At 41.5% G+C, this 20822-nt stretch overlaps 1 protein-coding gene across 1 annotated transcript; it reads right to left on the minus strand.

Annotated features, from left to right (window-relative positions):
- Positions 1 to 171: 171 nt before the first annotated feature.
- LOC119728600 (trichohyalin-like) lies at positions 172 to 20153 on the minus strand. The gene is made up of 11 exons (XM_038200898.1): positions 20001 to 20153; positions 18314 to 18485; positions 16691 to 16863; positions 15584 to 15765; positions 14518 to 14706; positions 12312 to 12538; positions 10607 to 10739; positions 9881 to 10048; positions 8026 to 8306; positions 1767 to 1952; positions 172 to 914 (listed from the first exon to the last, which is right to left on the minus strand). Exons 2-11 carry the CDS (start codon positions 18455 to 18457, stop codon positions 780 to 782), a joined length of 1818 nt encoding a protein of 605 aa, XP_038056826.1. The 5' UTR covers positions 18458 to 18485; positions 20001 to 20153; the 3' UTR covers positions 172 to 779.
- Between the last annotated feature and the right edge of the window lie 669 nt (positions 20154 to 20822).

Raw genomic sequence — 20822 nt, forward strand, 5'->3', positions numbered from 1 at the left:
TGATTCCCTGACCCCATTTAAGATGAAACGGAGCATTTATAGACTTTGGGGAATTGTAAGGTCAGAGAGTCAGTCTAGCAGACTTGTACCCCTTCACAGGTGTGTAATCAATTGCAAAGAAAACTCGGAATAACTAATTATGAAAAATTAGAAGCAGTTTTTGAAAAAAAAAGCCAGTTTTCTCCAATGCAATGCAGGTTTGTTTGTGGTGTAAATCAAGGATTTCCTATTGTTCCTCTTCCCTTTTCCTAGTTTTGCAACTTTTTTGCAACAGCTCTCATTGGTTTTGTACACGTCTTCTAATCGAGGTTGTCCTTGACTTGGTTCCTGTGTTGCACGTGTGTGTCATCGATTTACACCTCAAACAAATGCATGCACACACTCTTGTTTTACTATACTCTCGAGGACAATGCTTTGTGTTTCCCTTTGTCCCTGTAATTAACACTCACCCATAGACTAAGCACACAAACTTACTACAGAGGACCATTTCCAACAAAAGACCCAACGCCCGAGGACTGAAAGGATCTGTTGTTCTCCCTTTGTGTGTCGGTCCTCAGGGGTTATGTAGAACACGTACACACCCGCACACATGTACGGATGGACAAGGCAGAAACAGTATGCCCCTTCGGCTTCGCCGGCAGGGCATAAAAAGCTGCTAAACTTATTTTTTGTTTTTGGAAAAATAAAAGTCGCGACTAAGGCGGGATTCAAACCAAAGTCACAGAATTGGAAGGCAACACTGTGTCAACCTGACTCCCTAGAGGGCAATCCCTATATGTTTATATGGTAATGGTAAGGGTTCCTGATTGCAGTTCATGCTTGAGTGTCTTAGGTCCGCCGTGGTGAGTCGTTGGCTCCAGGCCTTCTTCCTTCTGCCTGACGATGTCTTCAACTTCTTCTATGGTGGCTGAGGTCTTCAAAAAGAACACAAACACAGGTTCTTATTTAAGCTATAAATTATGAACAATACTGTTTCTCAACCTTCTCCAAACGGTAATTTGAGATGTGCTTTGTCACCACACAAAAAAGCTAGACTTGGGGGGGGGGGTGTTAAGTACGGGGGTATTAAGTATGCACTCGTACTCACTGAAAAATAGACTTGTACTCGAACTCAAGGCAAAGTACTCATACTCCAACTCAAGGCAAAGTACTCATACTCCAACTCAAGGCAAAGTACTCATACTCCAACTCAAGGCAAAATACTCATACTCGAACTCAAGGCCAAGTACTCATACTCGAACTCAAGGCAAAGTACTCATACTTGTACTCAAGGCAAAGTACTCATACTTGTACTCATGGCAAAGTACTCATACTTGTACTCAAGGCAAAGTACTCATACTCCAACTCAAGGCAAAGTACTCATACTCCAACTCAAGGCAAAGTACTCATACTCCAACTCAAGGCAAAGAATTAATACTCCAACTCAAGGCAAAGTACTCATACTCAAACTCAAGGCAAAGTACTCATACTCCAACTCAAGGCAAAGTACTCATACTTGTACTCAAGGCAAAGTACTCATACTCCAACTCAAGGCAAAGTCCTCACACTCCAACTCAAGGCAAAGAATTAATACTCCAACTCAAGGCAAAGTCCTCACACTCCAACTCAAGGCAAAGAATTAATACTCCAACTCAAGGCAAAGTACTCATACTCAAGGCAAAGCACTCATACTTGAATTCATAGCAAAGTACTCATTCTTGTACTCAAAGTAAAGAACTCATACTCAAACTCAAGGCAAAGTACATGTATTCATTTTTTTTTCTTACCCAAGCATAGAAGACCGCTGCACCAGCACTGACATCTCGGACTTGCTCTAGATCAAACTCTTTCAACAGATGCTTGGCCCGCTCCGCTGTAGCAACGGGCACCTTGGTGGGATCGCACTGGAGGACACGACGCTTCAATCCTTCCTTGCCCGTCTTACCGACCAATGCTTGCATGCCTTTCCAATCCTAGGCAAACAAAGAAGGCAGAGAACTCTGAGAAAATTGAACAGGTATCGATGGCCTAGCGGTTAAGAGCATCACACCAGACTCATGCTCTGTTGTTTCAGAGGCAGCAAATTGAGGGTTCGAACCCGTGTCTGGACACTTGGCAAGGCACTTGACCATTATTGCTTCGTCTTTCTGATGGGACATAAAGCCGTAGGTCCCGTGTGTTGTGTAATGCACGTAACAGAACCCTGTAATGTACGTAACAGAACCCAGTAACACTTATCGCTAAGAGAAGAGGTTGGCCCGGTGTTTCTGGCCTCCTGTTGAAACCCCCCTTCAGAGTATTTAGGAGAAGATCCAACCAAGTACCAAGTAAAGGTAAGTCCCACCATCAGAAATTTGGTGTATTTTTTAAAAACCAACCAAGTGAAAAGTAAGACATTCTTCAGTTTCCCTATAAAATACTGTTATTTTTGTGTCTTGTGGTTGTTATTTTTAGTGAGGTAAAGTTGCCCTCCCCATGCTCATTAACACATTTTTCCTCCTAAAAAAAAACTTTATATGGTATATTTCAATGAAAGAACTTCCCTTTTCCCCTATTCTTGACATCTGCAACCTTTATGAAAAAAAATCTGTTTGTTTTTGGGTTGTTGTGTGCCTCTTTGGCACAACAATTAATGCCTGAAGTACTGTTGGAAAAAAAAGAAAAGTGGTTTCAATTTATAAAAAAATTCTATACTTTTCGAGGTGAAACCAAAAGCAACCACTAGGAGCTCCACTGAACTCTAACTTATATTGGCAAAAGCAATCTTGGTAACCTCGGCAATTCTTCTAAATTTGAGCGATGAAACTGAAGTGTCCAGCAAAATTAGAATGCACAACCAACCCAATTATTTATTTGCACCAGTGAGTTTTGTGAGAAATTCAGAGTTCTCCGCTGATGACGGTCTGTTAGTAATAAAATTCAGTTAGTCACAAACGTTTTGTTTAATAGCAAATAAACATTATGTTAGTCACAAACAATCGAGCGAGCTGATTTGTAATGACGCTGAGAAAGATCATAGTGAATACGCACTTGTTCAATTCCTAAATCACTAATGCTATATTACAACAAACTGCCACACTAAATTGCAGTGTTGTTGTCAAGTCCATCACACGTCCATCACGAGTCCTAAGTCCATCACAAGTCCATCACAAGTCCATCACAAGTCCATCACAAGTCCACCACAAGTCATCAAAAGTCCATAGCAAGTCCTCACAAGTCTTCAGAAGTCTTCAGAAGTCTTCAGAAGTCCTGAGAAGACCTCGCATGTACAATGTACATCAAAAGTCTTCAAAGTCAGTCACAAGTCGTCGCATGTCCATCACAAGTCCTCACAAGTCTTCAGAAGTCCTCGCATGTACATTGTACATCAAAAGTCTTCACAGTCAGTCACAAGTCATCACATGTCCATCACAAGTCCTCACAAGTCTTCAGAAGTCCTCAGAAGTCCTCGCATGTACATTGTACATCAAAAGTCTTCACAGTCAGTCACAAGTCGTCGCATGTTCATCACAAGTCCTCGCAAGTCCTCACAAGTCTTCAGAAGTCCTCAGAAGTCCTCCCATGTACATTGTACATCAAAAGTCTTCACAGTCAGTCACAAGTCGTCGCATGTCCATCACAAGTCCTCACAAGTCCTCACAAGTCCTCACAAGTCCTCACAAGTCTATAAAAATCTCACAAAATACCATAGTCAACTACTATGTACGATTTATAAGAATAATTAATATACATTTAGGGGTTCAATTGACTTTTGGTACATGGCTTGTTGGAGTCTCTATTTCAAATAACATAAAAACCAACTCACCTTCAAAAGTGAACTTTGATACAAACCTGACAAGCTGTACATGTACAGATCTGATTGAGAGGACATTTGTTAGGATTGGAACTTACTTCAGACTAGGTAACAAAGAGATGACATAGCACAGGATCAAGAGTGTGAAATTCACAGGACATTACAAGTCCCCCTGCAAAATGGACTATGTTCTACATACGTCATCTGTAATCATGGGTGTCGCCTGGGGCCGATTTCACAAAACTTTTAAGACGCGTCTTAGGAAGGGTTACTTGTCTTAACTCGCGACTCTTCATAGGATTGATTTCACTAAACTTAAGATGCGTTTGAACAACACGTCGTAACTTCCTTAGCAACGATGCTGAACTCTTCTTAACTTAAGATCGGTCCGAGGGTCGTCTTCTCTCATTAATGCGTGTGTTTATTTGTAATAATCATCTGGAAATCATTGCAATATCTTCTCGTTAAAGATGAATGTTGTCGTAGAGTTATAGGTTGGAGTAAGAAAACCGTTGAAGAAACAGATTTGAAAAGATATCTGATATGTGGGTAGGTTAAATAAAAATAACTTATTTAAAAAAAAATAATAATACGCCAACAACTAGTCGACTTTTTGAAATAGAGTAATGAAAGTGATTGAAACGAGGAGCAAGAATGACTCTATCGCATCTTGTGTAGAACTACCTCACGTGTGAAATTTATTGAGTAGAGTAATTTTTCTGGGTAAATTTCATGTTTAATTGGCACACTAACACAGGAAATTGGTTTTGCAAGTTTCTTTTCAACGACTGTTGCGCAATTTGTCAAGCAGTAAAAACGAACACGTAACAGCCATCAAATGGGTAGTTTTGACGCGTCTTGCTGGGTTTAGTGAAATCTATCTTAGAACGCGTCTTAGCTAAGATTGATCTTGGAGCGGGGACTCGTCTTAAGTCCTAAGATGAGTCGCAAGATAAGACCAGTTTCGGGAATTACAAAATGTGATTACAAAGTTGCAGACAGACCATGCACTCTGAGGTAGCAAGAATTTTTTTTGGGGGGGGGGGAGATGGACATCTGAATAATGGGAAACTGTCCAAAGTGGACCAGACTGACCACTAACGGACAATAGATGGCACTATTTGCTATGGCATAAATGTCAACAGATACAACGATATTGCCAACAAAAGCAGTTAGGTTGAAACAATGATTGGCTTTCTAAAACGTGTGCACTTTAACTTTGATGTTTGTTTTTTAACTTTCCCAATCTAAGTTTAGCGTTCAATGCAAGTAGTAATTTAAACATGTCCATTTTTAATTTTTTGTTATTTGGAAAGGTATTACCAGTATCATGTACACGTATATTGCAATGGCAATGTTGAATATCTACATGCACCAACAAATAAAGAAACATCCGTGAAAGGACATCCATATGTAAAACATAGTCCATCTTTGCCTCAATCCTGTGCTTGTCATCAAGTGTATTGATATCTGCATGTCATATTGGTTGAATGTGCGCTCATGATCTCTAGCAACTACGTGCAACAAACTATGGGCTCAATGATGTGCATTTCTAGTTCTGGGAGATATTGCTACGATGTACTGTATGCTCCACAATGGCGGCCCAGAACATCATTTTTGGGGGGGGGGGGGACAAAAACAATTTTGGTCCTCCAAAAAAATGGGTCCAAAAACTGACAGCGCATGACATTTTTTGGATTCTTGATGCTCTCTGGTGCAATCTGAGGCAATTTTTGACGACTTAAACTAAATTATTTTGAGGAAAAGATTGTGATGTCACTTAAAAAAAAAAAATTGTTCGTTTTTTTGGGGGGAGGGGGGCCATGGCCCCTGTTGGCCCCCTCCCTGGATCCGCCCTTGATGCTCCACGCTCTAATTTGGTGGGGAAAAAAATTTAACCCTAAAAGTGACAGGGGGCGGAACCCCCCCCCCCCCTTAAACTTTTTCTGTTAAAAGCCTTGCATAAATGTTCATATTGTTCTATACATTCACCAAGTTTCATAATTTTTGTCACTCAATGGCCGAGATCTGAAGGGGGATGGAACCATTTTTGGCGCTTTGGTTACAAAAAGGGCACTTACCTGTAAAGGAATGATTATAAGTATCAACAAATGATGGGAAAAAAAAGGAAAACGTAGTCCTTTTAAGGACTTGTTTCTTTCTTTCAAATCCTTTTTTTATATGATGAATGATCAAACTCAGCATCCAGTTGATCGCAAAAATGTAATCTAGTTTAAGATACTGCATGAATATCAATTTTGTAATACGTAAAGAAGGCGCATTTTGCTTATCCTTGATGATTTTTCATATCAATGAGAGCTTTTCATGTCTTCTGTCAACTCAGTGTACATGCAACAAGAAGATATGCTTTGAATATAGCTACATGCATTTCAGACGACATTCTAGATCTTTGGAGCAACTCAATTCCACCCAAATAGATGTTTGTTTTCAGAGAGACAAACTAAGTGCATTAATTTTGCATTGAATAGACTCTGGCGTTGTTCCAAATTACTGCAACGGTCGATCTTTTGACATCGATCAAAACTTTTTCAAAATTTGCACTTTTGATGTCATGAAAGGTAATATACAACATTTTCAAACATCAAAAAACAAAAGTACCAAGTATCCTGCGAAATCGTGGCACTTGGTGTGGAATTTTTGCATCAATTTCCAAAGAATCTTTTTCAAATACTGCCCCCTATTCACCAAGGTTAGTTACACATCCGTGAATGGGTGCAAGCCAGCTAGTCTGGTCCCCTGACCTGACAATAAGCCATTTGCGAGTGACCTATACCCTTTGGAATTTAAATTTGAAAAACCTCTGGTGCACTGACTTCCTCAGAATGCTTGGCATATTTTTACTCGCAAATGGCTTAATTCCCGACATCTCTATAAATTACTCTATTTTGTCTGAAGTAGGGTCAGGAAACCAGACTACACCAGCATATTTTTCTTGGTTTTTCCAGCATCCATGAACCCAAAACCTTAAACAGTTCAGTGTAACAATATTTGCTATAAAATACTGACCCCAAATCAACCCATTTCCGCAAATTACAGCAAAAGCAGATGTTGCATACTACCTTCAATACAAGTTTTCGGAATAGTTTCGATATGGCAAGATTTTGGAACACCACTCTTAAAACCGATGTTAATCTTCAAAAATGATGGAAAAAAAAACACTACTGCGACTTCACAAAACACAACAGGAAAGAATGTAGTATCAAGAAGCCACTTCAGCGGTTGTGTGCAAAGTCTATGGCGAGTATTGCCTAGCAAAATTAGAAATGTTTCTCAGTCCCAGATTCATGTCTTTGCAACATTTTTGCAATGACTGACATTCATTGAGATGATATATGATGAAAAAAGTGGCGTCAGGCTGCAACATTCCTTCTGCATAACACACTGCAATAATGAGACACGTTTTACAGATGATATAAGTGCTTATGGTTAGTAGGTTAGTATGACATGCAGTATAGCTGCTGGATCGGGACACAGTAGTTGTCACTATATCTCTACATTTAAAACGAAACGACTAAACTTGCAAACCAGCCACATTATGATAACAAAATATGGCAATAAAACAAGATTCACAATAATCTGTACAAAAACAGATGAAAAGTGATAGATGAAGTCGTTTTCCGCTGTAAAGTGCCTCATGAAAAATTTGTATTTGCCAATCGTTCTAAGATGAGTGATTAATATAATAATAATTTGTGAGGCTAATCATCCTTACTCGCAGCTGGTATGCTGAATTGCAAAGGACGCGGCTACAACGTGGTCGGGCCGCTGGTACGTAAAGGCGCCTATGGCTGCCGGCCACATCGACCCATATATGACCACGGAGCACAGACTGAGATCGAAAGTGTTTGATTTTTTTGGAGGAAGGAAAACCGGAGGGCCCGGAGAAAAACCCTCGTGGCACAGAAGAGAACCAACGCACAACTCTACTCACATGTGATCCGTGGCCAGGATTCAAACCGTGGTCACCTTGGTGAGAGGCGAGCGCTTTACACACAAGCCACCCATGCCACCCAACTCACACCACATATACAAATGAACAAAAAATGGGTGCAAATTGTTCTCATGTCAAAAAGAAAATGGTCTACATGTTTTCTGGTGAAGTAATATCAATGAGCAACTACATGCAACTACTGTCCACATGACAACTATTGCGTCCCGATCTGCAGCCCCCATCCTAAACAGCATAGCTCCGCCCACATAATGGGTGGGAACCAAGTAACCATCTTGGATACCTTCAGGGTACTTTCCTTGTTGCCTAGCAACAAATAAGTGCCAATCATGACCATGTGGACGGCCCGCGGGGGCTTGTTGTAGCTGCGGATCTCGGCCACCGTGCTCTGTTTGAGGTTCAGGATTTCGTCCTTGAGACGTTTGAGCCGTTTGAGGCCGAGCAGCATCTTGTTGGCGCGGACCATCTCCTGGGGCATGTGAGCCTCCAGAGAGTTCTTCTTGACGAAGTTGATGGCTTGCTCTAACTCTTCCAGGTTACGGTGCTCCATGGCTCTCACTAGGTCTGTATAACAAACATGACAAAATTTCAGGTTAGGGTTTGTGACTCGTGATCAGAGGGTCAGGGATTCGAATCCCGCTGCTGGCCATATATTGTGTCCTTGGGCAAGCCACTTCACCCCAACTTGCCACTCTCCACCCAGGAGTATAAATGGGTACCGGCATTAGCTGGGGAGTAGCCTGCGATGGACTGGCATCCCATCCAGGGGGAATAGAAATATTCTCAGTCGTTTCATGCTACTAAAACCGGAAATATACGCCGGCCTGAAGAGTTATATTGTCTTGTGACAGACATTACATAGAGTATTTTTCTACTCCATATATAATCATTTTTCCTTAGGAGTCATCTAAAAAATTATCCAGATAAGTTGTGGAAATGTTTCTCTGCAATAGGCCCACTGTTTCGGGTATTTGTTGCAGGATTCTAAACAATTTCCCGCAAATTTGCCAGTCATGAAGTTATCTGTTTGGACACAATGCTGATAACTTCATTGTTTGCAGATTCCGAGGAAATTGCTCTGAATGCTGCAACAAATTCCTAATACAATGGGCCTACTGCGGATAACCTTTTTAGGCTTTCAAGCAGACCCACGTGAAAAGTAGGAGAACAGCTATCCAAAACGTAACTGACCAAATTATTGTCAAAAAGCTTACTTGGTTTAAAGATAGTAATGACACTAAACTCCCCGAGAAATTATTCCTTCTGGCATGCTGTCATTTTGAAGAAAACAATAACAGTAGGTCTTTTCAAAAGATGAGTCAGGCTGACGCATTTTTTTGGAAATGTCCGATCCTAGTTGGTTTGTAAGTGGAGAAATCCATGAATGGGTGCGCGCAAAGCGTTGACATGACGCAAATGCACCATGCTATTACTCGTTGGTTCAGTGTGTGACATCGCGTATGCAATCAGCTGAATGAGAAAGTGTTCCAGATGCTGATTTCGGGCGCCATTCAAAATAAGACTCCGCAACTTTTGGAATTGAATTCAAGATCCAAGAATATTGTTCTCTTAGAATATACAGCAATTGGAGTGCTAAAACTTTATCAGGTTAGCACCTAGCTTTTAATTTTGAGCAATGTTGTTGCTTCAAACGAAAAAAAGGCACAAATGATCTACCATACCAATTTTATAACAACAGTAACTTTTCCCAAAGTGAAAATGGGACTGGTATTAAATACCCTGTGAAATTATCCTGCCTGAAATGGTAGCGTTAAAAAAAACCCTAACATCGAAGGAGAATGCCTGCGGGCACACCTTTTTATCGAGCATTCGAAAATGGAATCCAGTTACAAGACCTAAAAAATGTACACGTTCTCTGTTTTCTCAAAATGTATGGTATCCACTGAGCTGAAACTTCATCAGGTTATTTGTTATGCACCCTACTTAAGATTTTGAGCATTTTTGTTGCTTCAAATAAAAAAAAAGGGGGAAAAAGCAAAAAGCAAATGATCCTATGTATCTTTAAACCACTATAAAGAGCACCATTTGGGCAATTTACATGCAAAACTTTGTGGACAAAATTTCTGAATGTGAACAATTCACTTTATTTTGGAGGATCGTCAAGTTTTTTGTTTTACCATCTTTAGCTTTGAACTGTGTGAGTATCCTCTCTGCCTTGTGCAGATCTCCGTCCGTGTCGGCTAGCTTGGCTTTCTTGAATTCTGCTACGGACTTGTCGAGCAATTTGCGATCCTTCTGCTTGATAGCTACCTTCAGGTCCTTACGGATACGCTCGTTACGCTCACCTGCAATCACCAACAAAAACAAGTGAAATTTCAAAGAAGGGCTGCAACAATTATTCAGTTACTCAATTAACCAGTTCGCGCCGGAGGCCGTGATAACACGCACTGGCTGTTTTTGTACCCAGGCACGGCTGACAGATCAAGACATCAAGACACGGGAAGCTGACCATGTGCTGACCGTTGTGTGGGCCGTTGTGCATGGCCTATTGTTGTACAATTTACGCTTCAGTGCACACCCCGGAGATTTGAAACATATGAGGTTTCGGCAAGAAATATCGTACAAACACTGTTGAAATCACTCTTGCGAATCCGTATTTGCGGTGTTTGGCTGTATATCAGAAGTTGGCTGGGAAATTTTGCCTTTTGAAAATTTTGAAATTTTTCGGTAAAAATAAACCCAGAGCCAAGTGGTTAATCAATCTAAGTATCAATTATTCGATTGTATGTGTGATGCCATTGATAAACAAGACAAGGCAGGCCTACTAAAACTAGTACCAAGTGCACACAATTCTAACAGCGATTCTGATACTGGGACCAATCTGTCGGTGGAGATGATTTTACGTTTGAGTTTCTCCCTGGCTGCTCTCTCGGCCTCTTCAGCAGCTTTCTTGGCAGCCGCATCCGATGCATTCTTGATGGCCTCCTTGGCCTTTCTGGCCTCCTCCTCAGCCTCTTTCTCTTTCGCTGCTGCAAGCTACATCAAGGAGACAAAAGATTGTCAAGATTCATTTCAGGGCTGTAGTTGACGTACGGGTGGTGAATCATAAGAATCATAAGTAATCACAAGTCCTGTCACACAAATCACAACTCAATTCAGAAGTTAACGGGGATGAACAATAACAAAGAAATGCCTTTAATACAGTTCTTTGTCTTGTAGGGTGGTTGTATCTCAATTTCAAGCTCTACCCAGAAGTGTGTGACTCCTGACCCTAACTTACGTTAGGGCCCGTCTCAATTCAAATCCGGGACGAGTTCCAGACATGTTGAGGACATCTTATCAGGTGTAAGTTGCAGGATTCAAAACAACTTACCTGCAATCTTCCCGCAATGAAGTTATCCTCAGTATTGGTGAGTCAATTAGATGCTAATGAAAATTTCCCCAGAACGTGATTGGGACAAATGCAGATTCTACCTGCATTATGTCCAGAACTCGTCCCAGATATGAATTGGAGGGCCCTTAGGCGTGATTTGGAGTGGATTCAGATTCGGTACCCCTATTGCAGCTGGTTCTGGTCGAGCCGCTGCAGTGGTATAGGTAGTCCGAAAATTTGGGACTCTCAATACTGTGTATGAGAGTCCCAAAACTTAAGGTATTGAAAACATGCAATACAAGAAAATAGACTGGCACATGAAACAACCAGTCCAACGCCACTTCAGTACTGCATCAATCAACTGTGCCAAAAGAAACATGTGGCATGAACCGGGAACTAGTCTCTATTTATACACATTTCTCCATAGTCAGCCACCAGACTAATGAAGATGTCAGTCTTTCCAAATAGTTGGACCATGGTTGGACATGCACCAGTCTAGTCTTCAGCCTTATTTTGAAATCACTTGACTTCCCTCTCATGTGCAAACATATCTTTGCCCAATGGAATTTTTGGATAAATTTGCTGGCTAAAGAGTGAGTAAAGTTGGCCTGATTTAGTTTTGCACATTTCAGAGCACCCAGGTCCCAGTCTGGGGTATAGGGTACCGTCAACAAGATGAATCAAATCCGGCCTTGTGAATGTTGGCGTTGGGACCGAGAAATTTTCAGTATACTCCACTTGTTCTGTACTCAAGCTAATAAGTTAAGCATGTTAATAATTTTGTGGGTTACAGCGCCCATGTTACCAAGACCAGATATTTATTTATTTATTGATTTATTTATTAATTATTTCTGGTAATGAAACCAAGGATTCCCAAAATAGCGCCCTAGGCACTGTAAGCTTGAAAGCCTGAAGAAACCTGTAGAGAGAAGACAATGGGAAGACATTACAGTTTTAGAGGTGGGAGGAAAAACCCAGAAGAATATTCTGGGGAAAACACACTGAACTAGGTAGGGACTGAAAACCCAATCCACATGTTGGCCCAGGCGGGATTCGAACCCGGGTCACAGCGGTGGAAGGCGAGGAAAGTACCGCTACGCCAACCTGACTCCCCATATAACTCATGATAGAAGCGCTCTGCCACTAAAATGGCTTGACCAGTCTTATCGGGAGACAAAACCCTCTGCATATGGGGAACAAAACCAAATCCTTTCTTGGGCCACGACTAGACTTACCTCTGCCTCTTCCTCAGCATTCTTGGCCTTCTCTTGTTCTTTCTTCTCTTGCTCCTGCAACTCCCGGGCCTTTCTCTCCACTTCCTTCTGAGCCTCCAAGGCCTGCTGGACCTCGATGATCTCCAGCTCCCTCTGTCGCTCACGTTCCTTCTCTTCGTCCAGCTTCATCCTCCTTCGTTTGTCTTCGTCTTCCCTGTCTCTTTCCTCGGCCTCCTTCTTCCCACGGGCTGCAGAATTCAATAACAGTATAATAACAAAGAAGCAGTGTTGTATCCTAAGTTAGGGCATCGTTAGAGTAGTACTGTGTGGTCTAGCGGTAGAGCACAAGATTGATCTATCGCCATTTGCGAGTTAGCCACGCCCCTTAGACAACCCTTTGGAACTTTTGTACGCTAAGTTTTGTTTGTCTCAGATTTTGCGCGTTCCACGTCCATTTGTGTATCATGTAAATTGGACAATATTTCACCAGCTGCGTTGACGCAATTCTAACACGATTCTACCGTGATTCAAGGTAAATTCATGATCGTGAAGTTGTGGGTTCGAGCCCCACCGTGGCCATCCGTGTTATGCCCTTGAGTAAGGCGCTTTACCTCAATTACTCCTCTCAACCCAGGTGTTAAATGGTCGGCATTATTCAATGCTGGGAAGGTAACAGACTCGCTGTGGAGGAGGTGTGGCGATCCCCCACAGCAGCATATGAGTCTGAGAAAGATGAACGAGAGATGGGTACTCCGTTCCTGTGAACACAGGTTTGTCACCTTTACCGTTACCTTTTTATTGTCGTATCCAAATCATCATCACCAGTCATCCAGGCCTAAGTCAACTCAAAAGCTATTCAATGGCATTCCTTTTCGTAATTGTTCATCCGTGGTTTAAACAAGTAACTTGACCAGTAGCGAATCAAGGTTGTGGGTCGAGAGGAGGGGAAGGGGTAAACACAGTAATTGTTCTCAAAAGTTCTTTTCATTCCAATAATGGTAAAAAATACTACTAGTTTAACTTCCCCGATCCCCTGGCATGCTGGCGGTATTTACCTTTGACCTCAAATGTCATCGTAAGTGCCCCTAACCAAAGATTATTGTCACCAAGTTTGGTTGAGAGTGAAGTCTGACTATTCATATGACAGCACTTTTGAGTTTAACTTAACAAAAAACAACAATGACCTCATTTGACCCCTAGATGACCTTTGACCTCAAATGACTCCAGTCACTTGAAGTCCCCCTACCCAAAGACTATTGTCATCAAGTTTGGTTGAGAGTGAAGTCTGACTTTTCATAGGACAGCACTTTTCAGTTTAACTTACCCCAAAACACCAATGACCTCATTTGACCCCTAGATGACCTTTGACCTCCAATTTCTCAAGTCATCTGCAGTCCCCCTACCCAAAGATTATTGTCACCAAATTTGGTTGAGAGTGAAGTCTGACTTTTCATGACAGCACTTTTCAGTTCAGTTTAACTAACCAAAAAACAATGACCTCATTTGACCTTTAGATGACCTTTGACCTCAAATTTCTCAAGTCATCTGAAGTCCCCCAACCCAAAGATTATTGTCACCAAATTTGGTTGAGATTGAATTCTGACTTTTCATATGATAGCACTTTTCAGTTTACCTAACCAAAAACAACAATGATCTCATTTGACCCCTAGACAGATGACCTTTGACCTCAAATGTCTTAGGTCAGCTGAAGTCTCCATACCCAAAGATTGTCACCAAGTTTGGTTGAGATTGGAGTCTGACTTCTCATATGATAGCACTAGACAGTCTATGGAATACACGAACACACACATAAGTGTGTATTTGCTTGCAATCAGGGACACCCTATTGTCCTTCTTTTGTTTGTACTCTAACTTTTTAGGAAGACCTCCCATATGTTTTGTACACATCGCTAAATTGAGGACCTTCGGGAATTGGGGACCCTATTGTCCTCTATTGTTCAACTTCCCCTTTTGTATGCAGAACAAACTCATAAAAACAGAAAGAAAACACTATCGTAAGATCCCTTTCTTGGCTTAACAGCCATGGAGATAAAAGGGAGGGGGTATTATGGTATGAGTTTTGAATTGTTGGCACGTTCATTTTCTTACAAAAACAAAACAATTGGTGAAATATCGCCTGATGGGGGGGGGGGGGGGGGGAATTTCCCCGCCCCCTCCTCCCCCAACTGGATAGGCTGCTGACCTTGACTACCACATTGCATATTTACCCTCCTCTAGTTTTCTTCGCTGCTCTTCTTCCCTCTCTTGCATCATCTCCTCTTCTTTCTTCTTCTCGACAGCTTTCTTTTTCTTTACATCATCCTCCTTGTTGAGACGCTGGGCCTCCATCTTGGCCAGTCTCTTCAGCCGAGCTTGCTCCTCTGCTTGTTTCTTCTCTTCTATCTGCCTCGCTCTCTCTGTTTCAACACACAAATGTACATGTATATATATGTATTTTCACAGTTTCAATCATCATTTTCTCAGAAAAAAATGCAAAGCCAATGAACACGTACTCCTCATTTTGGAGCAACATACACATTTTCGCCAACTTTTCTCACAGATGTTTTCAATGAGCAAATGTTTGGGTTCACAATTTGAACAGAAAACCCCTAAACTGAACAGTGTCTTCCTGAAATGACATCACAGCAACAGCGCCATCATTTGTCCGAAAAAGTATGGACAATTTTTAAAAATGTTTAAAGAAGAGCACTTTTCCACAAAATAAACCAAATAGGGATGTCAAATAGTTTTCATACATTTAAGAGGAGTAGAAAGTTCCACAAAAGATGTTCCTCTGAAAAATTTATTTCATGGAGCCTTTAACTACACTCAAATAAAAAAAGAAAGTCCCCCCTTCCAATTCTTTTTGTCTAACTCAAAATCTACTAAGCACCTCTCGCTCAACTAACGACTAATCAGTACAGAAATTCCTTAGCAATCCAGCCATACTCTTTATTTGGCCAAAAACAGTGAAAATGTGTACGAGTTTATGCAATTTATGACAAATGATACCGAAAACACTTTTATATACGTGCAAGTTGTGGTTCACACTCACCTTGCACGTATACAAAAGTGAATTTTTTTCCGGTACCATTTGTCATAAATTGCATAATTTCGTACACATTATCACTGTTTAGGGCCAAACAAAGGGCATGGCTGGATTGCTAAGTAATTTATGTATTGATCAGTTGTAATTTGAGCAAGATATGCCCAGTAATTTTTGAGTCAGACAAAAAAGTATTATGGGGGACGTTCTTTTTTGGTTGAGTGTATGAAGCACCCATGAAACCAAACCTCCTTTCTGTCTTTGTTCTTCCATCTCCTCATACGCCATGTCCTCTCGGCTAGGGATGTTACACAGATCAACTTCAATCTCTGCAAAGCTGACACCGGTACCAGGAACTGATCGACTCTTCAAGAACTTCTCCCAGTGATGCTTGGAGAACAGCTGGCCATGTACCGCTTCAAACATAAACCTACACGGTGGCAGAATATTAAAGTGTGTTGAAGTTAGAATAGATCATTTGTTAGGTGTGTATTGTTTTCATTTGAAGCAATGAAAGTGCTCAAAATGTAAAAACGGGTGCTTAACAACTAACCTGATGCAAAGTTTATAGCTCAGTGAATGCTGTATATTCTGAGAAAACAATATTCTAGGATCTTGATTTCTATTCAAAAGTTGCGAGTCACGTTTTGAATTGCGCCTGAAATTTGTTAAATAGGTTGTACATTTTTATTTGCATAACCAAAATTATAAGTACTTGGGCCATAAAATTATTTACAGAAAAGGAAAAAATTCAAATTTTGGGAAATTACTCGTTGAAATCTTAACTTTTAGATTGTTTCAACAAATTTTCCATGGAATATTTCATGCTGTCGTTATCGAGAAGGTTGGATGGTTCCCGGTCCTTCCATTACCGTTCCACACATTCAGCAGGAAACCAGTCTACACAACAACGTTAAAGACAATAAATTAAGGGTCATGTTGGGGACAAAAGATTACCAAATTGAAGTTGATTTGGAAATGCTTCTTATGTTGTAATCACCATTGATGTTAATGAAGATTAGGGATCCAAATAGGGTCCCTAACTTTGAAGATTCCAGCTCAAGATTAGTCAATGTTTTCTTTCACAAATATACATCTGTATGATATATGAAGCAAATGATTTTTTTAAAATTTCATCGGAACATTAAAACCTTTTAATGATAAAGCCAAACTGGAAACAGAACCAAGCTTTAAAAAAGGGCCATCATGTTTAGTTTTAATCCAGTGACGGTTGTTTGACCAACAATTTAGAAGTCAGGGCGTTGGGGAGTTGTCAGGTCAGGGAACCAGACTACGATGAGAACAGAGGATTTGAAAGGGACAATTTTTTGTTTTCCAAATTTATTTCTACCAACCTTGCTTGATCTTCTGTGATTAAATCCTGCTGGAGCCTGTCCAAGAGGGCAAATTCCCAGCGAAAGTCTTGCAGAAGGAAGTAGCGGCGATCTAATTCCTGTAGGGTAGCAAAGAGCTCGCTGGGCTCACACGCATCATCGGTCAAACAGCAGTAGGACATTGCAGCTTGCACCTTAACAATTAAAAGTAGGGTACTAGATCATTTATCATTTGTGCAGTTTTTTCGTTCGAAGCAACAGAACTGCTAAAAATCTAAAGACAGGTGCTTAACAACTAACCAGATGAAGTTTTAGCTCAGTGAATGCTGTATATTCCGAGAAAACAACATACTAGGATCTTAACTTCAATTCAAAAGTTGCATAGTCATGTTCTGAATTGTGCCCGAAATCAGCATCCGGGATACGTTCTCATTCAGCCGATTGCAGCTACAGGATGTCACGCACTGAACCGATGAATTATAGCACACGCAAGCATGTGTGCATCGTGTCAACGCTTGCATTCACAGATACACCAAATTACAAACCAACTACTAACGGAAATTTTCTAAAATGCGTCACTTGATTCATATTTGGAAATGGCCTTCTTCTATTGTTTTCTTTAACCAGTTCACGTCGGATGACGTGGATACACGCAAAGCTTTTGCGGTATTCGGAATGGATGTCGGATAAACACGCAACGAGTGAGGCCAGAAATATCTGTCAGCGAACCCGCTCGCAGCGAGCGAGGCCGGAAATATCAGGGTGTGCTACCCGCAGATGACAGCCTGAACTTGTCTGGCATCGAGGTTTGTGAAAAACAACGACACACCTGGGTCCGGTCAATGTCAAAATAATACCGGCGCGAAGTGGTTAAGTAGGGTGCATAACAACTAACCTGTTGAACTTTTAGGTAAGTGGCTGCTATATTCATTTTGAGAAAACAGGAAAAACGTGTACAATTTATTTGGTTTCACATATTGAACAGGGGTTGGCAATGCATACCATTCACACTACACTGCTCGGTACATATATTTTGCATTTTCTACCCGGGCAGAGCTTCTCAACCACGTCACAATCAGAGTTGAATTTTATCAGCGTAGATCACCAAAACTGTGCGAAAGCCATGCTCAATTCTTGTTCGTGTAAAAGGGGTTCCGAAAATTTCGGGGTTCGACATGGGTCCAACACAGAGATTTTGGATAATGTAACGAAGGGTCTTAACTGTAACATCACATGTATTGCTTGGAGTGGGGGGGGGAGGGGTGGGGGTGGGGGAGTGGGGATGTGGGAGGGGCTATGGGGATGTGGGAGGGGGTGTTGGGGTGGTGTTGGGAAGGTGTGATCCCCCAAGAAATTGTTTTTGTTGGCAAAATTGTCATCCTGTTGGCAAACCTCTACGTCTGTCGGCAAATATGTCACGATGAATAGCACCACCTATTGTCTAATATTGTCCAAGATTGTTCCCTTTGCACAAGGACACCCCCCCCCCCCCCCAAAAAAAAATGGTGTCCCTCACCCTTTTTGATTTTGCGGTGGCCAGGTGACCTGAAAAGCTCTAAGCTACCTTTCAGCTCAGATGGCCTATCGGCAAATTGTTGTAAATCCCCCTTCTAATAGGTCTGGCGACGCCCCTGCTTAACGTACCTGTGCAAGACTGACTCCTCCCTGTCGTAAGTTCGCATGCATGCACTGTAGCTGTATAGGAGTCAGCTCCCCTGCGCCATCACGATCATACTCCTTGAACAGAGTGGTGATTACTGCCCGTCTTCTCTCTGCTACTTCTGCCATACTGGATTATTGTTTTACGTAGCTTTCTCTGGAAATGAAACATTACAGTCAAAGAACCACAATAACAACATTGTCAAACTTTATCAATGACACTGCATACAAGCAGTCATTTTCCTAGTTCCATATAGGCCTATGTGGCCAATTTACTGGACTGCCGGTACCTCCATAAATAAGGGCCACACTTGGAACATGTACCTGAAAATGTAGAACTTTGTCAGATTTTCATTTTTACACTTAGACTTTATTTGTAGTTTATGTAAACTTTAAAGTTCTTTTCTATCGCGCGAGTGTGCTTCTAAAGCATGTGTAAAGCGTAAATTAACTACAAATATAGTCTAACTGTGAAAATCAAAATTTGACAAAGTTCTGCATTTTTGGGTACATGTACCAAGTGTGGCACTTATTTACGGAGGTAGTCAAGTAAATTGGCCACATTTATTTTCGGACTAGCCTATGTCTAGTGCCACTAACTGGGGCGCTTGAACTCCTTTTTTGACATTTGGGATGTAAGCCTGTCGTACTACTACGACAGGCTAACATGATAGGCCTACATCCCAAATGCCAAAAAAAGGAGTTCAAGCGCCCCAGTAAGTTTTTTGACATTTGGGATGTTAGCCTGTCGTACTACTACGACAGGCTTACATGATAGGCCTACATCCCAAATGTCAAAAAAGGAGTTCAAGCGCCCCAGTTAGTTTTTTGACATTTGGGATGTTAGCCTGTCGTACTACTACGACAGGCTAACATGATAGGCCTACATCCCAAATGTCAAAAAAGGAGTTCAAGCGCCCCAGTTAGTTTTTTGACATTTGGGATGTTACTTGTTAGCCTTTCGTACTACTACGACAGGCTAATATGATAGGCCTTCATCCCAAATGTCAAAAAAAGAGTTCTAGCGCCCCAGTGGGACTAGAGTTCTAGAGCCCCAGATAAGGGCCGGGTTTTGAATTTTTTAGGGAAATTTGGGGGTAAAATGACAATGACGACGACAAAACCAAACACAAATATAAAGATGACGATCACCGCACGATGTACAGTGAGCACACAAGTCGCACTGCACGGCACCAACTGGCCTGTATCGTCAGACCCCCTACATAACCCTAAAGCTACGCGGTCCTTTTTATACGCACAATTTGTGCGTGACAACGCGCCCGCATTGCAAGCGTTACCTGCGCAAATTATGGAGGGTTAAGGATAATTAATAAACCGCGTAGGAAAATCGTATTAATTTCTACCCCCGGGCCCAAGACAAGTCAAGAAACTGTTAAAAAATTACCAAAAACTAAGATGTCATTATATTGAGAGAAGTCTGCTTTAGGTTGACAATGTCATATTTTAGAAATAAAAAAAATCTTGATTCTAATTTGATCGAAAAAAAACAGGGGCCCTAGTACACTACGCGATCGCCGTAAAGACGTCATCATGACTGCGACAACTCGACCGTCATGTCACCGGTCAACTCGACCGACGAAAGTCGAGGACTGCCACTGCGCAAGTTAGTGTCAGCCTAACACTTTAGAGTTAGTTCCTGAGCCAAACTTACACTCTCTTACGCTCTGTTTAATAACACCATTCTTCACGAACACATTTTTACACCGATCTTGATTTGGGATTTTCTCAAACGAGTAAAACTTCCCCCTTTCTGCGTGTCACGATCCTCAGTCTATTTCGATTGCAGCTAGCTAGCGCGGTGCGGATCCCATGCATGCAGTGCAGTGTAACTGCACTGACGCCCCGGTGTTGCCATGGACGTCACGGGGCTGTTTGCAACGCATTTAGCGAACCAGACTAATATTTCCCAAACCTCGGGTCCGCTTCGCCTCGGCTTCAATTCAGTTGCCTTAAGTTCCCAACTTGGGGATTCTGGTTCAATATGGGTTCATATTCTGTTTCAAAAATGTTCAATCTTTATAATATGAGTCCGAGATTTTAAGTGTTTCCCCTTATTTTGACATTAAAGGTGATACTAAAAGTGTTTCTTGTGCCAGACACGAAGAATGAAACCGTAATTTAAAAAAGGCCGTATTTGATTTGAAGGGTAAGGCCTGAGCCTCATGGCTTAGGCCATGGATGAAAAGGCTTCCACGACCATTCTATTCGACGAAGTAGGGACAGGGGGATGGCTGACATAAGAAGAGGGGAAAAAAGCATTTGAAAACGAAGTTCAGGAACTGAATTCACAAAACTTAAAATCGCGGAGAAGCTATATAGCACTGAAGCGCCAAGTCATCTTGCCAGTTGGAGATAAGTAAAAATTTCATGTAAACATCACCGCCCTCCCCTTCATTTTTGCATGACAGTTTTAAAATCATTTCACCACGGTCTGTTGTCTCTCATCACAGTCGCCCACACCCCCACACCCAGC

This window comes from Patiria miniata, unplaced genomic scaffold (genome assembly GCF_015706575.1).
Source record: "Patiria miniata isolate m_02_andy unplaced genomic scaffold, ASM1570657v1 HiC_scaffold_20, whole genome shotgun sequence".
Lineage (NCBI taxonomy): Eukaryota > Metazoa > Echinodermata > Asteroidea > Valvatida > Asterinidae > Patiria > Patiria miniata.

Bases quoted from the DNA above. Each gene is read 5' to 3' on its own strand.
- LOC119728600 (XM_038200898.1), bottom strand. From the start codon at position 18,457: ATGGCAGAAGTAGCAGAGAGAAGACGGGCAGTAATCACCACTCTGTTC. The intron at 10,740-12,311 runs GTAAGTCTAGTC...TCCTTGATGTAG, and splicing joins ATGCTGAGGAAGAGGCAGAG to CTTGCAGCAGCGAAAGAGAA. The intron at 10,049-10,606 runs GTAAAATCATCT...TGGTGATTGCAG, and splicing joins AGCCAGGGAGAAACTCAAAC to GTGAGCGTAACGAGCGTATC.